Source organism: Typopeltis vanoorti, chromosome 2, assembly GCF_054136105.1.
Source record: "Typopeltis vanoorti isolate ZY-2024b chromosome 2, IOZ_Tvanoo_1.0, whole genome shotgun sequence".
Lineage (NCBI taxonomy): Eukaryota > Metazoa > Arthropoda > Arachnida > Uropygi > Thelyphonidae > Typopeltis > Typopeltis vanoorti.
This window is the reverse complement of record NC_143550.1, coordinates 6,073,305-6,087,600: the sequence shown is the minus strand read 5'-3', so window position 1 is coordinate 6,087,600 and position 14,296 is coordinate 6,073,305. Positions and strand designations below refer to the sequence as shown.

Genomic DNA, 14,296 nt, shown 5'->3' with positions numbered 1-14,296 from the left:
GTTTAATGTTAAATCTGGTGTCAGACAAGGATGTACATCATCCCCTCTGTTATTCATTATCAATGTGGATCACATTATGAAGAAAAGTGGTATTAAACCTGATATCAAAATTGGAGATGTTAATGTCAGCTCTTTGCTTTATGCGGACGATGTTATACTTCTAAATAAATCTGCTATAAGTCTGCAAGATTCCCTGACTAAATTGAATAACTGTTATAATAGATATGGTATGAATAACAAGACAAAGATAATGAAAATAGGCAGAAGCATTGAAAATATCAGCTGCATTGTGAATGAAGAACCTATAGAACAAGTAAAACATTTCAGCTACTTAGGCACGATTTTTAGTGAAGATGGTAAATTAAATATGGAAATAGGCAACAGAATCAACAAAGCAGGTATGGTAGGAAGTCAACTGAATAAATTTATATGGAATAAGAAAGAAATTAGTCGGAACACTAAATTAGCCATATACAAGACAGTGTTCAAACCAGTTTTAACTTATGGATCTGAGAGCTGAGTCAGAAGTAAAACACTTGACCAAAGTCTAGAGACCGCAGATATCAGAGTCCTGAGAAAGATTAGAGGCATGAACATATGGCATCAATGGAAATATCGTAATTAAAACGAGGATATTAGGAAAGAACTTGCCATTGTCAGCATCCAGGAATGCGTTAGCAGACCTAATCTCAGGTATATGGTCACTTAAACAGAATAGGCAAGGAAAGATTAGCAAAACAAGTGTTCTCTGCCAGGTTGGCAGGAAAACGACCCAGAGGAAGATCAAGATATAGGTGGATTGATACAGTACAAAGTGCCTTAGACGATAGAAATATAAGATCTGATAATGTTGGAGTCTTGACAAGTAATAGACTGATTTGAAGGATAATTGTAGATAGGAAGTTAGTAATGATGTGAATTGTTCATGTAGTACTATCATACCTTGTACACCCCCTTCAGGGTACTTGTCAGGAATTTGATGATGATGATTCTCCAAACATTGTGCCTAAATAAGTGAAATGTATTACTTGTTCTTCCAGTTCTTCATTCAGAATGCACTAAACAATTTCAATTATTCTGCCTATTTTCATTATATTTCAATTTTTATTTCTGATGTTCATATCAAATTTATCACAGCAGTTATTCAATTTAGTCAGAAAATCCTGCAGATTGTAGTGAATTTATTTAGAAGTATAACATCTGCATAAAGTAAAGGGCTGAGATTAAAATCTCCAATTTTGATATCAGGCTTAATACCAATTTCCTTTCTAATTTGATCCACACCTGATTTAACATGAACCACCTTCCTGTACCTTCTTGAATTCTAACTGCTGACTTACAACTCAAATATAGACTAAGTATTGCTTGATATAATGTTCCATTTACAATATGTAGCATTTTGAACAGCTTTTCTCTTGGTACTTTATCATATGCCTTTTCCAGACACAGAAAACTTAAAAAAGATTCTTGTTATATTTCAATGACTTATCAACTATTTGTCTGAAATTGAAAATCTGATCCTGACAGCCTCTATTTAGCCTGAATCCAACTTGTTGTTGTTCTTCAAGTTTCCTTTCCACAAAGCCTATACATAAGATGTTGGATTTGTACCATTAGTACCATATACGAGTAGATTCAGATGTTTCTCAAGTATACTTGCATAAATCTTACCAGAAACACTCAGTAGGGAAATTCCTCTGCAAGTCTCACATTCAGTTTTATTTCCAATTATTAGGCATTTGATCATCTGACCAAGCCTACTCACAGTGGCAAAGGAGCCTCTGCCAAAACTCTTTATCTGTAAAACTTATATACTTCCATATTTGAGCATTTCTGTTCAAATATCACCTACTCCAGCTTTCTTTCCACATTTCAGATTTTTCATAGCTTTGTCTACTTCAAGTATTGATATGTATTCCTGATTGAATTCCTCTTGAATATTTCTACCATCATGTTGTCACTGGTTGCTGCATTTAGCAGTCTTTCAAAGTAATTATTCCAGACAGCTAGGATATCCTTATCATTAGTGTCCATGTTACCTTTTTAATCTCTGATTCCTTTTAAAGTATTATTTCCTTCCATTTCTATGCTTTTTTCAATAGCCCCTAGAATATTTTGCCATCCTCCTGATATTTATTTTCTATGTTCTATGTTTTTATTTTCTATGGTCTTCCAATGACTTCAGAAGCTAACTTTCCAGAAACTTTCGATATGCTTTCTTTTTTCCCTTGACTGCTTCTTTAACTTCCTGAGTGTCTAACTTAACCTAACCTAACATGATCTGATTGTTCAATCCTTGCAGACAACCACCCCACATGCCTCCTTGGCTGAGCCAATCAATGTTTCCTTTAGGGTTTGCCACTTAATTTCCACTGTTTTATTCTTGTATTCAACTCTTTCATTTTTTTCTTGAATAATATTTGTGTATTTCAGTCTACAGTTCACCTATAAAAACTGCTCTACTTTGATCCACTTGAAAACTCTCTTACACACTCTTCTTTTAAATATGAAATCGAATTTTAACCTACTCAAGGGTAAACAATGATCACTTCCAGTTTCAAATCCTCTGCACACTTGTGTCCTGATCCAGTGAGAAACATCACTATAAACAATAGCATAGTCAGTGTGACTTATTTTTTTTTGACAATGAGAGAATGAGTAAATGAGAATATTTCCTGTATCTTCTCTCCATGTGAATTTGTGCACATTTTTATGTTGGAACATGGTGTTAGTAATAACTAGTCCATGTCCTGAACAGAAATCCAGCAAGTACTTAACTATTATTATTAGCTTTGCTCTTTTCTCCAAAATTTCCCAGATCATTTCTATATATGTCTGGTAATCATTTGCTACTAAATTGTTTATCGATCTAACAAGGACCAACTTTTCCTTTTTCATTGTGTCAGTTACCTTCTCTAATGCCTCGAAAAATTCCTCCATTTCTTCGTTAGTAGAACTTTCTGCTTGACCATAGACACAAATAAGTCTCATTGCCTTCTTCCCTATTCTAATATTTGCCCATATCACTCTACTTGATATTGCATTTCTTCAAGAAGATTATTTTCATATTTAGTGTTAAATACTATAGCTACTTCATTTTTTCCTTGATTGCTATTTCCTGAATATAGCATCTTGAATGTTTGCTTAGAAAGATCTGACCTATCTTTGTCTTCTGTGTTTCAGTAAAACCTATTATGTCAATATGGTATTTATCCAGTTCTTCTGCTAGTTCCATTTCTTTTCTATTGATGCTTTTTATTTGGTAGTGCCAATTTTGAACTCTGCTGATGTTGAGTAGGGATTCAATCCTATAGTTGACTTTTTGCTGTTCTGGTTTTAAACTTGACAAGAAATTATATTCTTGTCTAATCCTTTATCAAAGTACAGTGGTATCTCGCTAATCTGAACCTCTTTAGTCCAAACCCCCCAGTAATCCGAACTTTGGTTTGAAAGAAAAAAAAAGTTTTATTTATTACGTATTATTGTTTTGTGTACTATTATTTTTATTTAATAATTATTTTAACTATTATTATTATTATAAATGTAATTTTCCGCAATTATGATGTTACCACATCAATAAAAAATATAAATTTGGAGAATGTAGCATTCTCAGTTGCTGTTGCTTAGGAAGCCTTCAAACCTGAAGCAATTCGAGCTTCAGGTTTAAAGTCATGGGAAAAAATGTGGCCTTCTAGAATTTAAAGATAACTACAGTGGTACACAAAAAGAAAAAATTCAAAAACATGCATAATTTGGTTAAAATATAAATCCAGATGTTGAAATTTCACAAACAGATGTTACGGAATGGATCACAGGTAGAACAGAAAGTGAATTAGATATCAAATCAGATTCTGAAATTATAAATATGATGATACAGAATGAATTAGAAGATGATGATGACAATAAAGAACTTGAAGAAAAAAAAGTAAAACATGATGAGGCAGTTGACTGTGTATAGAATGGGTTAAGCAGAATGATACGCCATTCCTCAAAATTGTAATGCTAATGCAGTGCCAAGTAGAAGCATTCGAAAAAAGTTTAGCTTCCAAGAAGCAAAAGAAAATCAGCAGTGACTTTTTTACAAAGAAATTAAAAAAAATGTTTTTTGTGTTCTTTTGTGAAACTTTTTTTGTGTTGTGTACAAGAAAGTGATATTTTTTACGTGAATTAAGTTATGTACTGAACTATGCCATTTTATTGAATCAGAATCCTCATCAATACAAGTACATACAAACTAAATTTTTTTACTAAAATAAACTTGTGCATTGTATTATTTTTTAAGTTTTACATTACAGTACAGTAGCTGTTTTCTTTCAGTTACTTCATTTATTTACAGAATTAAATTGATGTACCATTAGAATCTGATTAATTTTGTCTTAAATGGTAGCTATTATTGTCTCTTAGAGGAAAATTCGCTAATCCGAACAAGCACGTTTTTTTTTTGTTTGGATTAGCGAGATACCACTGTATAAGTAAGCAAAGTCAGTGATGGTACAGTTGAAGTACCATCATGCTTAGACTATTTTGGCAAGTTTAATTTAAATAAGTGAAAAAACTTGCTACAACTATCTCTGATATCCAGAATATCTTAATAATAAGGTTATATACCTTGTTACTATTTATATATAGAAAATATATGATTTCTTCATTAATTCAATCTTGGTATCTCTTTTATCCAGTTCCCACTGATGAGACCTCAATAAAGGTTGAAACTAGTCTGAGTAGTGACCCTCCCATACCAGACATCATGCATACCCAAAAGGAAGTGTGTTTTACATTATGGGTTGCTAAGGCAACTGATATGAAGTCATCTGCTTCTATATACAAATTGCTTGAGTATGAAGATATTTCACATGCAAACGTTGTTTGCTTACACTTGGATAAAAGATTAAACAAGAATAAAATTTCTTGGCAAGTTTAATTTAGTTTATAGTCATTGCTGGTTTAACAACAGGCTTGCAAAACTTCTTGAGAATTTAACAATCAGTCAGTGTGAGCCAGATTCTGTGCATCTCTGGTGGAACAGCTTGTGGACATCTTGATTATATTATAACAGAAATTATAATAATCTATTGATACTTGCACTATAATGCAATTAATAAATAAACTGAAGGTTTATAAGAAGCTTTATATCTTATCAGGTTCATAAGAAGTCAAACTACTTGGCTGTAAGAGGCCACTCGACCTAATATGAAAAGGAAGAATATGATTAACTGACTAATTTATTTTAGTACAAGTCTGAATGTGTTAAAAAAAATGTATCTTACCTTGATTATTGGGAAGCTGATGAAATCTCTCAATGGCTCCAAAAAATCTACAAACACATAAAAACTTTTTAAAATATTAGAAGTACATAAAATTTCTTTTGTATGTACTATATAATAATATAATATATATAGCACATAAACACATCATTGTTGTGTAAACAAAAGAAGGTCAACTGTCTTAATATGCTAACTTTTTTTTTTAAATATAGTATAATAAATTTTACGCACAAACACACAGTGAAGTGTGTGTGTGTATACAAGCTGTGTTCAAAAAAAGACTGAACTTTTGCTATAAAGACTTTACTGCTCATTTTAAAAAATTTAAGCACTTTCCCTTCAAAGTAGTCCTCTCTACTGATGATACCACTGTTCCCAACATTTCTTCCATTGTCGGAATGCTTCCTGGAACGCACTTTCTGTGATAGCATGCAGTTCTCTTATTGCATTTTCCTGAATCTCCTCTATGGTTTGGAATCCTTTCAAAGTGGTTTTAAGTTTGGGAAACGGGAAAAAGTCCAGAGAATAGGGTGGATGAGTCACAAGGGATGTCTGATGTTTTGCCATATAACTGTGGATGACGAGTGACGTGTGAGCAGGTGCATTGTTGTGGTGCAACTTCCAAGTCTGGTTTTCCCACAATTAAGGATGCACCTATGTCCTCTTATTCATCTTCATCACTATGGATCACATTAAGAAAATGTAACAATAGACCTGATGAATATATCAACACATTTCTTTACTTTATGCAGGTGATATTATTATTATTATTATTATGGGGTGCTTAAGGGTCAAAGCTATATAACTGAGAGGTGACCTCCACATAGTCGTTGTTACGTTGTTGGTTTCTACTAATTTTCTATCTTTATTAACACTATAATCGCTATTATCTATTCTACTGTCTAGCCTATAAAATTTCTATCTAGGATTGTTTCCTTTTCAGATACTGGCAAAACTTATATTATGCTGAACCAGCCAGTATCTTATAACAGAAGAGATTCTTGCTCAGGGAAAGAATCCTAAATCCTAAGGCATACACACATCATTATGCACTTCATTACGGTCGTACAGATTTCACATACTGGCAGTTGTCACCTGTAATTTAATTTTATATACCTCTAAAATTCTTCCTGCTAAGGTTCTATTTTATAAGTGGTAATTTCATCTCATAATCAGGCATGACTCAGGAATAAGTAATAAAACATGTTTATTGGAATTTTAAGACATGTACAACTAAGATGAATCATATATTCAAAAAAATCTCAATCTCATATTAAATAAAGTTCATGCTAAGGAAGTTAATACATTCTAAGTTAGTCAAACACACTAAGTTAGTTTCCAAATTATTAATCAACTAGATAAGGTAGAAAGCAAACACAATACCACATAAACTTATGATCCCTTTTCACATGCCACTCATTAATTACATATTATACATTCTGGTGTTACTCAATTAAAGGCTATCTGAAATCTTAATTTCACTTATCAAACTCAGTCCTATTCAAACATGAGAATCGCTTCCAAACAATTCTTTTGTTCAACAGAAACTAGCTAGTCCAAATAAGTATTCTCATTAAAGTTCTCTAATAAATTGTCTACATCTTATAATTACACACAATTTTCTTTCTTCTAATACTTCCAAAACATATAATAAAGTTCTCTATGTTACTGAATCCTTTCTGGTGGTCTAGTTGCTACCATGTGTTGGTTCTGGTTACCTTCTGATCAGGCTGTCTCTGCGCCCAGCATTGTGGCTACGTCATCCTTGAACTACTGCTGGACAAAAACGTGTTTCTGTCGCGTCTAAGGGGACTTCCTCTGCTCCTTCCGATGGGACATTCAGCGATGGCACAATTCTGCAAAGGCCAATAATTCATGAACGGCAGCTCCACATGGAATCTCTTAGGCATCTCCAGGAAAAAGCCCGCTGTCCGACATCGCAGCACCTACTCTCCTCACTGTCACGAACCACCCGTCAAAATTCACCAAGCAGGAACCAGGAAAAAGAGAGAAGAGAGCTCAATATGGCACGCATCACCTTATATTCTCCTCTCGTGCATGCCCTTTTTGTTGGGTCTTTTCCACACGACCCTTATTGTTTATACCGTTAAGTCGATCCCTTACTCTCCCTTTGCTCTTTTCATGGAAAACGTACTACTGTCATCTTCTGCGTAAGCCATTGCCTCCGACGCTATGCTCAACTTGTACGGTTCATATGCGACCTTTGGACTGCTACTAATTGCCTGTCTGGTGATTTACAGTTATACAAATTCTCTATTTTGACATAAATTCTCTAATTTGATTTTCTGTTAGACAGCAATAAATTTCAATATATCACATATAAGGAATACATATTCTCACATATATTAAACAAGTTTTCTTTATTTTCATGTTGGTGTGCAGGTATTTCCTAAAGTAGTTAGATTTTGTATGTTAAATTCTGAATGAACAATTTGCTTGCAAAAATTTCTCCATTCAGGATCAAACACCATTAAAGGAATGAGGAGAATCGGCTAGGGATTCTGATATAATGTCCAATCTTCACCTTCTCGTGGTACACCCTGTTGGGTATCTACCTGGACACTGACCGAACGAGGATGGGGTGGCAATTTGGGATTTAGCTGACCAAATTGTATTCTTATTGGCTTAAACCAAAATACAAAATTATGGTACAACATGACAAAATTTCATATTGGCTGGAGCATCGCCTGCTTAAACAAAGGCCCCTGTTGTTTTCATCAGGGAAGCAGGACGAACAGCAAAAAGTCAGCTACTGGAACAAATCTGAAAACACACCCCAACTCAACATCACCAGAGTTAAAGATCGGTATTATCAACATAAGAAGCCTGAATGGCAAAGAAATAGAGCTAGCTGAGGAATTAGATCCAGATTGACATAATAGGTGTGACTGAAACAAAAAAGAAAAAAACTGGTAGATCTTTCTGAGCAATAAGTACAAAATGTTATATTCAGGCAATGACAATCAAGGAAAAGAAGGAGTAGCCATAGTATTCAACACTAAATACGAGGCTAATCTTCTTGAATGGCAGGCAGTCTCAAGTAGACTGATGTGGGCAAATATCAGAATGGGGAACTGGACAATGAGATTTATTTGTGCCTATGGTCCCACAGAAGGTTCTCCTAAGGTAAAAGTGGAGGAATTTTTTGAGGCTTTAGAAAAAGCAATTGACACAATGAAAAATGAAAAGAAGTTGGTCCTTGTTGGGATGATTTCAATAGAAGAGTAGGAAATGATTGACAGACATACAAAAATATTTTGAGAAAATATTTTCCGAAAATATGAGGGTACATGGCAGGAATTTGATGATTATTATTATCATCATATTCCTGACATTTACCCTCAAGGGGTGTACAGGATATGATAGTACTACATGAAAAATTTACATCATTACTAACTTCCTACTTACAATTTTCTGCCAAATCAATCTGTTACCTGTCAAAGCTACAACATTGTCATATCTTATATTTATATATCTATCATCTAAGACACTTTTTACCATATCAATCCACCCATATTTTGGTCTTCCTCTGGGTCTTTTTCCTGCCAACCTGGCCGAGAACACTTGTTTGGCTAATCTTCCCTCGCCCATTCTGTTTAAGTGACCATACCACCTGAGATTAGCTCTGCTAACGCATTCCTGGGTGCTGACAATGTCAAGGTCTTTCCTTATATCCTCATTTTTAATATAATATTGCCATCTGTTCATGCCCCTCATCTTTCTCAGGACTCTCAGATCCATAAGTTAAAATTGGATTGAACACTGTCTTGTATACAGCTAATTTAGTGTTTTGACTAATTTCTCTCTTTTTCCATATAAATTTATTCAGTTGACTTCCTACCATATCAGCTTTGATTCTGTTGTCTATTTCCATATTTAATTTACCATCTTCACTAAAAATCTTGCCTAAGTAGCTGAAATGTTTTACTTGTTCTATAGGTTCTCCATTCACAATGCAGCTGATATTTTCAATGCTTCTGCCTATTTTCATTATCTTTGTCTTGTTATTGCTAACCATATTTATCACAACAGTTACTCAATTTAGTCAGGGAATCTTGCAGACTTGTAGCGGATTTATTTAGAAGTATAACATCATCCGCATAAAGCAAGGAGCTGACATTAACATCTCCAATTTTGATATCAGGTTTAATACCACTTTTCTTCATAATATAATCCACATAGATAATGAATAACAGAGGTGATAATGTACATCCTTGTCTGACACCAGATTTAACATTAAACCATGTCCCTGTACTTCCTTCAATTCTAACTGCTGACTTACAACTCAAATAAAGACTAAGTATTGCTTGATATAATGATCCACTGACACCATACAACTGTAGCATTTTGAATAGCTTCTCTCTTGCCACCATGTCGTATGCTTTTTCCAGATCTACAAAACTTAAATACAAATCTTTGTTATATTCCCATGACTTTTCAACTATTTGTGGTAAAGTGAATATCCATTTGGCCTGAATCCAGCTTGTTCTTCACCAAGCTTCTCATCCACGATCATTCTCAACCATTTCTCAAGTATACTAGCATAAATCTTACCAGGAACACTCAATAGAGAAATACCTCTGTAATTCTCACATTCAGTTTTATTTCCCTTTTTATATATGGGTACTATGAGAGCCCTACTCCAATCATCAGGAATTCGTTCCTCTGAACTATGCAGTGTAGCCACTGTAAAACTTTTATACCTCCATACTTGAGCATTTCTGGTCTAATATCATCTACTCCAGCTGCCTTTCCACATTTCAGACTTTTGATGGCTTTTTCTACTTCAAGCATGGTTATGTATTCCTGATTGCATTCCTGGTTTTTTTTTTTTTTTTTTATCACTGTGCTGTCATCACTGCTAGTTTCATTTAGCAATTTTTCGTAGTAATTACTCATACTTCCAGGATATCATTTTTTCCTTTATCATCTCTCATTCCTTTTACAGCACTCTTTCCTCCATTTCTGAGCTTCTTCATCAACCTCCAGAATATCTTGCCACCTTCTTGATATTTATTTTCTATGTTCTTACCAGTCTTCCCATGACTTTTGTTTAGCTTTCTTACATTTGTCTCTGTATTCTCTAAGAGCACAAGCTGACTTATTTGCCAGGAACTTTTGATATGCTTTCTTCATTTCACATCTCACATGTGAACTCCTACAGTTCACATGTGAGAGTTGCTCAACCTTTATTCATTTTAAAACTTCCTTACATGTTCTTCTTTTCAATATGAAATTCAATTTTATCCTGCTAAAGACTAAATGCTGATTTACTTCCAATTTAAAATCCCCTGTACACTCTAGTGTCCTGCACCAGAGAGAAAACATCACTATCAACAATAACATAGTCAATGAGACGTTTCTTATTTCTTGCTTCTTCTGTCCATGTGAATTTGTGCACATTTTTATGTTGGAACATGGTGTTAGCAATAACCAGTCCATGTCCTGAGCAGAAATCCAACAAATATTTGCCATTATTATTAGCTTTGCTCTTTTCTCCAAATTTTCCCAATATATTTTTGTATGTCTGACAATCATTTCCTACTCTGCTATTTAGATCCCCAACAAGGACCAACTTTTCATTTTTCATTGTGTCAGTTGCTTTTTTTTAAAGCCTCAAAAAATTCCTCCACTTCTACCTTAGGAGAACCTTCTGTGGGATCACAGGCACATATGTAGCACTGTTCAGTTTCTCATTCTGATATTTTCCCACATCACTCTACTTGAAATTGTCTGCCATTCAAGAAGATTAGCCTCATATTTAGTGTTGAATACTATGGCTACTCCATCTTTTCCTTGATTGTCATTGCCTGAATATAACGTTTTGTATTTATTGCTCAGAAAGAGCTCACCAGTTTTGGTCTTTTTCATTTCAATCACCCTTATTATGTCAATCTGGTACTTATCTGATTCCTCAGCTAGCCCCATTTCTTTGCCATTCAGGCTTCTTATGTTGACAGTACCAATCTTCAATTCTGGTGATATTGAGTTGGGGTGTGTTTTGTATGATTATTATTATTATTATTACAAGAGGCCTGACTCCAGGAAGTCATGAGACTCATCAAGGGAATCTATATATCACTAACACCACCTGTTATGCCTTCTCTTGAATTCATTCACATTATTCGCACTCATCTCCAAAGGCAAACCATTATAATATCATGCAATGGTGTGCGAGTTAAAAATCTAGCTCTTACCCCTTTCTTGACTGCATTCATTCTCAACTTCCAGGGATGCCCTCTCAATCTTCTCCCCACCTTCCATAAAATGAAAAAAATTGCATTTACTAGTATCCTGTAAGACTCTCTATCCTGTCTCATCTCTCTTTTTCCTGTTTGCTAGGGTCTGCAGTCCATAAATTCTCAATCTGTTCTCATCATGAAGAGAATTTGCACATTATACTCTTAAATCTGCAGGATTTCCCAAATTAAACTAAATAATTACTGTAATAGATTTGGTATGAAAATTAATAATAAAAAGACAAAGCATGAAATGCTTGATCTATGGGTTCTTCCCAATAGAGAACCTACAGAACAAGTTCAACATTTCAGCTATTAGGCATAATTTTTAATGAAGATGACAAATCAAATATGGAAACTGATAGCAGAATTAGTAAAACAGACAGGTAGAGCATCAACTAAATACATTTATATATATGTATATTTATATATATAAAATAGGATAGAAATTAGTCAAAATATCATACTAGTTGTACACAAGACAAGATTTTTTCAAGACATTTTAATGTATAGATCTGAGAACTGGGTTAGAAATAAAACATTTGCTGAAAGACTGAAGATCAATATGAGTTCTGATAGAAATTAGGGAAGTGAACAGATGGCACAACTGGCAGATTCATATTAAAAATTAAGATATTACTTGTCGATGTTAGCATTCAATTTGTGAACAAACCTAATCCAAGGTGGTATGGTTACTTAAACAGAATGGCAGGAAAAAAGATCCAGATGAAGACCAAGAACTAGGTGGATTAAAACAGGAAAAAGTGCCTTCAAAGGCTGAAATATATGATATGACAATGTTAGAGTACTGACATAATAAATTAATTTGAAGGTAAACTGCCAATAGGAAATTAAAAATTATGTACTTTTATATAGTACTATCATAATATCCTATATCTGCATAGTATTGTGCAGAAAGCAAGTTGGACTATGGGAGGGAGGGAAAAAAAAAAAAAAAAAAAGGCTGCACAATCTAAAAGCAACCCAATTTTATCATTATGCTGCAAGCAAAAGAAAGAAAGAATGAATGCAGAACAATAATTTTATTGAATGCAGTACCCTTGTATCAGAAGCAGATGCAATAGTTCAAATAATGAGAGCTCACTTCCCCAAGATCTAACCTGGTGCTACCTCTATCCTGGATGAACTTCCTTCTCATGTGCCTGAGGAGATATCTAATTGAAGGTTAATTGGAAAGGATCTGGAATTTAGTAGTTTATCTGATAGACCATCCCTCTATATCAGACTTTTCTGTAGTCTTCTTAACAAGTTGGTAATACAGTGTACACTGTGTTTGACTTAACACAGCTATAGCAAACTCACTGACTATGCCAAACTACTGAGAAGTCCCAGCCAAAGATTTGTAAGTACAATGTTATGTCAAAATAAATTCACTACAGCAAATTATCCACTGCAACAAACTGTTCCTGTGTTTTAGAATAGTAAGTATGATCTTTCTATTTCTTTCTTTATCAACATATTCAAAAATGCAAACCTCCAATCTTTATTTTCCTCTAACAAATTGTATTTTTCAGTTTTGATTATTCAGAAAGATGAGCAAACTGAAAACTCTTAACGGCGTTGCCAAATCATGAATATATATCATTAATGTGCCTTACCCACACAGTTATGGCACTTTTTTTAGTTGTTACACATGTTTGCATTTGGCAGTCCCGTAAAACTTTTTTAGATAGTGAAACATATATGTATCCATAACTATAGAATAACACGTATGCCACAGTTAAATAAATTTTTTATTATGTAAATATTTCATCTTATGTATCATAAGACATCATCAGTACAATTATCGAACAACAATAGGAACTGAATTCAAAAAAAACAGTAGTGTGCATGTTTAAATTGGAATTCTTTTACGTATACAGTCGCATGTTCATGGATTAAAACTACTGGGCTGAAATTAAAAGTAATTAAATTAAAATATAACATTACTGAGATGAAGAGCCAATAGGCATCATTTTGGCAAAGTAAATGTATTCAAATTAAGTGGATATCGAATCCAACATTATTTCTTAGCCAAATATAGAAAACTATAAAAGTTCGGCAAGTCCAAACGTAAGCCAACAAGTCATACATGCTGGGGCAACTCATAGTAAAGGTGGAGTAAGTTCCAATCACTGTCCTTAGTATTTTACCATAATGTAAAACCCAACTCTTAGCAGATGTATGCTGTTATACATTATGGGAGAAGGACACTACCCAGACCGGTTTCAACCTTTCTGGGTAGTGACCATCTCTCATAATGTATAACAGCATACATCTCCTAGGAGTTGGGTTTTACATTATGGGAAAATACTAAGGACAGTGATCGGAGCTTACTAAGAGTTGCCCCAGCATGCACTACCTGTTGGCTTACGCTTGGACTTACCGAACTTTTATAGTTTTCTATATTCAGCATGAAACTCTTAGATAAATTTTCTATCTTTAAGTTTCTTATTCGGCTAAGAAATAATGTTGGATTCAACATCCATTTAATTTGAATTAAAATATAACAGATAAATTATTTAATACAACTGAGATAAACAATTTCCCAAACTTTTGGAATAGTGAGACAGTCATTCCAATTAAGATTAGGTCTATGAAGTAAGTTATGGCAAAACAGCAGACATCCATTGTGTCCCATCTACCCTATTCTCTGGACTTAGCCCAGCAGACTTTTTCCTGTTTCCCAAACTTAAAACCACTTTGAAAGGTTACCAAACAACAGAGGAGATTCAGGAAAATGCGATAAGAGAACTGACGCCATCACAGAAA

General features: G+C 34.0%; 1 protein-coding gene across 3 annotated transcripts in view; it reads right to left on the bottom strand.

Annotated features, from left to right (window-relative positions):
- The window catches only part of LOC150108797 (RNA/RNP complex-1-interacting phosphatase homolog), a 198,016-nt gene that overhangs the window by 72,192 nt on the left and 111,528 nt on the right, over positions 1 to 14,296 (bottom strand). For all 3 annotated transcript variants that reach the window (XM_090403309.1, XM_090403308.1, XM_090403310.1), the window contains one exon: positions 5,268 to 5,314. In XM_090403309.1, the coding sequence (XP_090259435.1) occupies positions 5,268 to 5,314 (47 nt within the window). The remainder of the gene's footprint in view (positions 1 to 5,267; positions 5,315 to 14,296) is intronic.